The following is a 7500-nucleotide window of genomic DNA, read 5'->3' as shown; positions in this document are numbered from 1 at the left end:
TTATGTGGGGCAATTTTTGTGGTTTGCTCCAATTTCACAGATATGTGGGGACAAAATTTTGTGTTCTACAAAAGAAAATATGACTTCGAAACCTTTTTGTATACATGTACAGAATGTATACATCTTACATTATGGAGGATGAAAATTGTGAATGTGAATGAAGGGTACCAATGAATTCCACAAATTGTGGTTTTCTGATTCAATCTATTTCTGGTTTAAAAAATTCATTTTTTAATCAGGATATGCAGACACATCGATGGAAATACAAATTTGTTTGGCTTAACATTACCAATCAAAATCAATAGCTAGAGCAGATTGACAATTTGTCTTTTGAGTAATAGTTAATGTTCAAATTAGGCGTGTCCGATAAAATACTGATCTTTTGTAATATGCACTTTCATAGAAAGAGATTCATCAAAATCAATATATTCAAAACAATGCAAACACAGACATTATCAATCAAAATAAAATATTTGTCTGTCCACTAGAATGCAATTTAGAAATATTTAGCACTTACTGCTATAACTAAAAAGAATTGAAAGATAAACGTAAATTTCCATTTTTAATATGCCTTTTTTTCAATATGATTTGTTTCTTCATAAACACTTCTGAGTATTTTTTAAAAGAAGTTTGATTTTCACTGGTTATAATGGTCCAAGATTTACCTCTTTGTTCACTAATAACTTTAAAAGTCAAGTTATAATGGATTTCAATAAAGTTTTAAGAAAAGAAATTCTCTTGACATCTGATGAGCAGCCCCCCTTACACCACTGGATGAAATCAGATGAGGCTTTCACAGAATCGTTGTTACCGGTGCACTTGTGCACCTCCTATTGTATTTTTTGATCTGACACATACATGTATTTTTGGTTTCCAATAGCAAAACATGGACACTGCTATTTTTTTTATAATATTGAAGGATACCCATCTCTAAATCCGCAACTCCTCCTATACCACTGAATAAAATTTAATGATGCTTTCACAGATAATTTATTACATAATGCCATTGCACACCCCCTATTTTACTTTTTGACCTGACACTTATTTTGGGTCTCCCAGAGCAAAACATAGACTTTGCCATTAAAAGCATTTGGGAAACAGGGTTATAATTTAGTGAACTCAGTGCACACAGTACCTGTAGTTTATTCTATGAAAGTTTTACACAAAAGGTCAAATAGAAAAATTGACAAAGAAACACAACTTTTACACTATACAGTTGATTTCCATAATATGTAATATATATTTTTGAAATATTTGAACTTTATAATCCATGGATCTTATGTTACACATTCTGTTTTGCAACAGAACATGTTGAGACTGATCCTTCCAAAGATCTTTATCTCAAATATAACTAGAACTGTCCAATAGGGACAAATACCCCCCGCTGGGTTTTTCAGAGAAGGTGCCAATTCAAAAATACTTTATGGATCTAGAGGTGTTCACAATTTACTTACAAAAATTTGCAGTGAAATATAATTGCTCATCATGTTTCTTAATGAATGAAACAAAGGTGCAACCAAATGAAACATCAATACTAATACATTGTAATTCCACTGTAACATTTTTTTTTATTTTTTCATTTTATTTTTTTTTTATTTCTGCATTAAAAAAATATATTGCAATTATGTGTTATGTCACTCTGCAAACTGATTGTTAAAAAAAAAACATAATACAAATATAATCTTGATATATCAATTTGAAATGCATTTTGAAAATAAAGAGCTGGTCATCCAGTAATGAAGTGCTTTGACAGACAATAAATTACAATTAAGAGATAAGAGAAGAGAGATCTTTAATTTTGTGCCTTATTCCCTGGAGATTAGATAACACACACGCTTGATAAGAGATATGCCTTAACAACTTCCAACACCAAACTCATTAATTTATCTTTAACTGGATGCATGTCCAATCATTATTCCCAAGAGACAAATGAAATTATATTATCTTCTGTGCAATGTAAAAACTGTTTTTAACACTTGATGATGTTTCTTTTTTTTAAAGTTTTTATGAGTATTTTATATTTTTTGAAAGATATTCTAGATTCTATATCTTTATACATGAACCCAAAATGAACAAGTCAATTAAAATAAAAAATAAAACCTGTAAAATGCAAAAAAATTAACAAAAAGAGTTGAAAATTCCAGGTGCACACCTTCATCTGGTGAATAATAAGTGTACAAATTTTCAGATTAATCCTTGCAATAGTTTCTGAGAAACGGTGGATAAAAATGAAAAAAACACTTGTAAAATTCAAAATAATAATCGAATCAAGATGAAAATATCAGGTGCACAACTTCATATGGTGAATAATATGTGTACAAATTTTCAAACTGTTTCTGATGTTCTCGTCTACAGATGTTCATTTAGCAATAAACTGCATGTTATGTTCATTTAGATCAAGCACACTGGCACTTTGGCCTGGGTTGATAGTGAATGTTTAACTTATTAAATTAATTTTTTTAAATACCTCAACTGCATCAGCTACACTTTCTAAGCCTTTGAAGGGTCCCTTTTCTGTGTTTTCACCCAAATCCACAAAGCTCTGGAGTTTGCCCTCTTGTTGTAACTTGATCATTTTACTGATATAAGATGGAATATCAGACATGAAATGTTCCAGAAAGAACCCTCTAATACTTGCTGATTTATTGAGGAGCTGTAATAAATGAATATTCAATAGATTGATTCAATAATGACCACTTTAATGCTCAGCATTTAATTACTACAACATTGTATAATATTTAGCTAAATTTGATTTTCAGAATGATAAATTCTTTATCTGAGTTAAAATACAAGTACATGGTGGACAACTGGGAATAAAAACCTGGTTGAATTAATGTTTAATACATATAACTGCTGAATTTTGATATTTCGAATATCAATATCTTTAAACATTTCTTGTGGGTAGTTCAGATATACCTTCAAAGTTTAATTTTAATTGTCAATGTTAACGTTGAAAATATCATCTCTATGTGAAAAAAAACTTTCTCAAGATATGATGAGTGACATACCTTATCAAATGGAAAATCTAGCTACTGAATGCTGTTTGAACTTGCAGTAATCAAGTTTTAATAAGGAATTTAAAGTTGAATTCTAGTTTTTTTCTTTTATTCTGTATGTGTTTTACTATAGCTTATATATTTTCATGGAATTCTATCTTAAAATTCCTTTATTTTTATGACTATAAATTTACTAACTGTATCATTTCAAAGAATATTAATATAATATGTTTATGATAAGGGTGAAGGCACAATATCTCAATGGAGATTTCAAGATATGATGAGTGACATTACCTTACACAAACTCTGTTAAGTCTCCCTCCCCCTTCTACACACCAACAGAATTGTTGTGGAATATTTATTTACTTTCAGGCAGGAATTTACCTTAACAGGTATCGTGGCCATTGTTCTGGAAGGTTTGAAGCCCAGATCTGATTGGTAACCCTCAATGAATCCTATCACAATTAAACGCCCCTTCAAAGCCAAGCTGCAATGTTTAAAAAAATGTGTAAAGAATTGTTTTGCCACAAAATCCACAATGCTAGTTTTCATAGAAGATCAACATACCTATTAACACAGGTATCAAATATCTCTCCTCCAATGGACTCATATATTACATCGATACCATTCTGAAATAGAATAAAGCTATTAAAAATACATGTGACTTTTTTTATTTTTAATTTTGAAGACGAAAACAATTGTGCTTATCAACACTATTACAGTTCTGAACATTTCTAAAAGAAAACTCTATTCTGATCTGTGCAATAGTTCATGTGAAATAAGTCAGCCATCAATATTGATAATCATGTACCTCTCCTTTACTCAAATCATACAGATTATTTTTGGAGAGGGGGGGTGGTCAATTTAAATAATAGGAAACTTTCTTTATTGTAATAGCAACAAAAGTGTTCTTCTCCAACCCCAAATAATATTTACTTGATAAAATTTTATCAATTATAATACTTCCACTTTATTTTTAAACAAAGTTACCACATGTCCAGAATATGTATGAACTGGAAAAAAACAACACATTTTATTCACAGATAAGGGCACATACCTTATACTCTGATTTCAGAACTTCTTTCAAACTTTCCTTTTTATAATTGATGGGACGATCGCAACCAATTTTCTGAAAATTAATTTCCATGTTCAAATTAATTTACATGTTGAGCAGTAAGAAATACAAGTCTTTTAGAATTGCTTTTAAGGTGGAAAAAAAAAGAAAAAATTAAATATCAAACATAACAACATTTTGTGTACATATTTAAGTTCGCATAAATGGTTGTTTTATGATAAATATCCATAATCAGCTATAATTTCAAGATTGTTAAGATAATTCAAATTTTCTAAGAGAGGAATTAAATCATATGCTATGAGTTGTTTGGTTAAGTGGTTCCATTACAATGAAAAATATCTATATCTAGAAATGTTTTTGCATGGGCTTATAACCAACAAAATATGTAATTTTTTTTAAACAAAGGCTAATTTCTGGTAAGCAAATTTTTTTTCACAGAAAGGTATTTTTGATACATCTATAATGTAAACCTTTTAATAATTAGAACTTTGCCCAAAATACTTTGTTCACAAATTGAACATGACTGTTTTTTAAACATTGAAAATCATGGGCATATGCCACAACTTATTAGTACATCTTCCCTCTGAAGTACATATAGTTAGACAATGGATAAAGTTCAATATTTGTTTTACCTTCAGAAATTCTACTTTAGCATCAGTTGAACAAGTTCCTATAACATGACATCCTGCTAACTTGGCCCACTGTACCTGAATAATCAAAACATTGTGCATGTACCAGTAGTTGTAATTAGCTTGAAAATCTACACAATTGTATAATACCAAAAATATAACAGTTATACTAATGTTGGTCAGTTTTGATGTTTCAGATTGAAGTCAAAGGACAATTGAAGATGCAAATTACATGTATTCCAATAATATTTCCTTAGAATTCCATGTACCTGTATGTCTGTATATCAGAAATTAGTCCTTGATCAATATTTGTTGAAAGTTTACATAAAAAATCAATTGCAAAATTTAAATATACATGTAATAAATAATAAGATTTTTCGAATAATTTTTTTTTCCAAATTGAACAGTATGATTTGATTGAAGAATCATAAGAAAACTTACTGCTAGCATTCCAGTGCCCCCTGCTGCAGCTAAAAAAGAACAGACTACTGCATAAAATAAAGAATAGGGTAACTACTAACTAGAAAATACCCCTCATTCAAACTTCATGTAACTTTGTTAAAAATTTCATTTCCATGAGCATACATTGTTTTAGCAGAATGTGACAATATTCAAGAAGAATCTTCCTCACCCAAGAAATCTAATGAATTTTATCAGATTTTGTTTTTGCCCTTGAAATTCGTAAAAATTTGATTTTTTAATTTTTTCCCAAACAAATTTAAACTGTAAATCAGCTGAATAAACATAGGTAATCAGAGATTACAGAGCTCACCTCAACGAATGTTGTCTTTAAGTAAGGCAAAGTCACACAATTAACCAACAAAAAGTATACATTCCAAAAATGAAAATATTTTTAAAAGCAATTTTGATCTGATACTTTGAAATAGACCTACATAAAAAATTTAAACTACTTCTTCTTCATGAAAATGTAATGAAAATCCAGCATCTGAAGCAAATTTGAGAGTTTTCATCTCTTGATGCAGCATTTGTGCAAGTTTGGTTTATACAATGTTATATAAGCCTTATAGTTTTTGGTAATAGACCTGCAACCATAACTTTTACCTTGTCTATTATCTGAAAAATGTATGTCCAATTCAGCATCCGAAAAGTCCATTAGTGTGCATCCTTAGATGTATCATCCATACAAGTTTGCTCATTATAGGGCTCATAGTTTATTGGAAATGAAACATGCATCAAAACTAACATTTTCACTCATCCACAAAAAGTAGGTCAGATTCAGCATCCGAAGCAAGCCTGGAAGTATGCATCCTTAGATGTATCATCTATGCAAGACTGGTCATTAAAGAACTCATAGTTCCTTGGAAATGAAACCTGCACCAAAAACTTTTAACTATTCACTCAACCGGAAAATGTAGGTCAGATTCAGCATCCGAAGCAAGCCTGGTAGTGTGCATCCTTAGATGTATCATCCATACAAGTTTGGTCAACATAGGGCTTAAAGTTACTTGCAAATGAAACTTGCACCAAAAACATTAACCTGTTCGCTCAACTGGAAAATGTAGGTCAGATTCAGCATCCGAAGCAAGCCCAGTAGTATGCATCCTTAGATGTATCATCCATGCAAGTTTGGTCAATATAGGGCTAATAGTTACTTGGAAATGAAACCTTCACCAAAAACATTAACCTGTTCTCTCAACTGGAAAATGTAGGTCAGATTCAGCATCCGAAGCAAGCCCGGTAGTATGCATCCTTATGTATCATCCATGCAAGTTTGGTCAACATAGGGCTTATAGTTATTTGGAAATGAAACCTGCACCAAAAACTTTAACCTGTTCACTCAACCGGAAAATGTAGGTCAGATTCAGCATCCGAAGCAAGCCCGGTAGTATGCATCCTTAGATGTATCATCCATGCAAGTTTGGTCAACATAGGGCTTATAGTTACTTGGAAATGAAACCTACACCAAAAACTTTAACCTGTTCACTCAACCGAAAAATGTAGGTCAGATTCAGCATCCGAAGCAAGCCCGGTAGTATGCATCCTTAGATGTATCATCAATGCAAGTTTGGTCAACATAGGGCTTTTAGTTACTTGGAAATGAAACCCACACCAAAAACTGCACCAAAAATGTTAACCTGCTCCAAAAACATTAACCTGGTCATTCCTTTGCTGAAATTGCAGCATCTGAAACTTTGACTGGTACAATGAAACACACTAGAAACATCTTCCATGCATGTCTAATCAATATAGGACATAGAAGTACTTAAAAAGAAAACTGCTCAAAAAAACTTAACCTTAACCCGGGACGCCGACGCCGACACCGACGCCGACGCCGAGGGTATTACATAAGCTCCCCCAACTTCGTTGAGGTGAGCTAAAAAATGACTGAAGCTGAAACTGAAGCAATATGACTTTTACAATTATAAAGAATTTCTGGTCAAAAACAAAACAAGAGTGGGAATCATTATATTCAAAAAAGTTAATAAATCATTCATCAAATCTGTAGTTCATCATTTGATAAAAAACACTTTTTCAGTATACATGTACATGCCTATGAATGCATGTACATTTGTAACCTGCCTTGACTAATCAGTAAATCAGCCTCAAGCACCTTGGATAAATTCAATGCCTTCAAATTTAACATATTTTGAAAACTAACTATGGAACAAACTATTTCATTGAAATTTAAGCAGTGGTTGAAATTACACAATGTTATCCATTACCTGTGACTAACACAGTTTCTCCTCTTTTGACGTCACCAACCTAAAATCAACACATCAATATTACTGAAGTGAACATGTCTGAAATATTTTCCTAAACATTTCGGAATTAAAGAAAA

The 7500-nt window shown here is 31.3% G+C and overlaps 1 protein-coding gene across 1 annotated transcript in view; it reads right to left on the bottom strand.

The window, feature by feature from the left end:
* LOC134249152 (uncharacterized) overlaps positions 1–7500 on the bottom strand; it is a 33651-nt gene that overhangs the window by 7125 nt on the left and 19026 nt on the right. The window contains exons 16-22 of the mRNA XM_062731508.1: positions 7385–7424; positions 5142–5170; positions 4704–4778; positions 4054–4125; positions 3564–3625; positions 3381–3483; positions 2468–2653 (exon numbers count right to left, since the gene is read on the bottom strand). Of these exons, the coding sequence (XP_062587492.1) occupies positions 2468–2653; positions 3381–3483; positions 3564–3625; positions 4054–4125; positions 4704–4778; positions 5142–5170; positions 7385–7424 (567 nt within the window). The remainder of the gene's footprint in view (positions 1–2467; positions 2654–3380; positions 3484–3563; positions 3626–4053; positions 4126–4703; positions 4779–5141; positions 5171–7384; positions 7425–7500) is intronic.

Source organism: Saccostrea cucullata, unplaced genomic scaffold, assembly GCF_032062105.1.
Source record: "Saccostrea cucullata isolate Sc308-1 unplaced genomic scaffold, CSIRO_AGI_Scuc_v1 ctg25, whole genome shotgun sequence".
NCBI lineage: Eukaryota > Metazoa > Mollusca > Bivalvia > Ostreida > Ostreidae > Saccostrea > Saccostrea cuccullata.
Note: the sequence above shows the minus strand (reverse complement) of the source record. Positions and strands in the feature narration are given on the sequence as shown.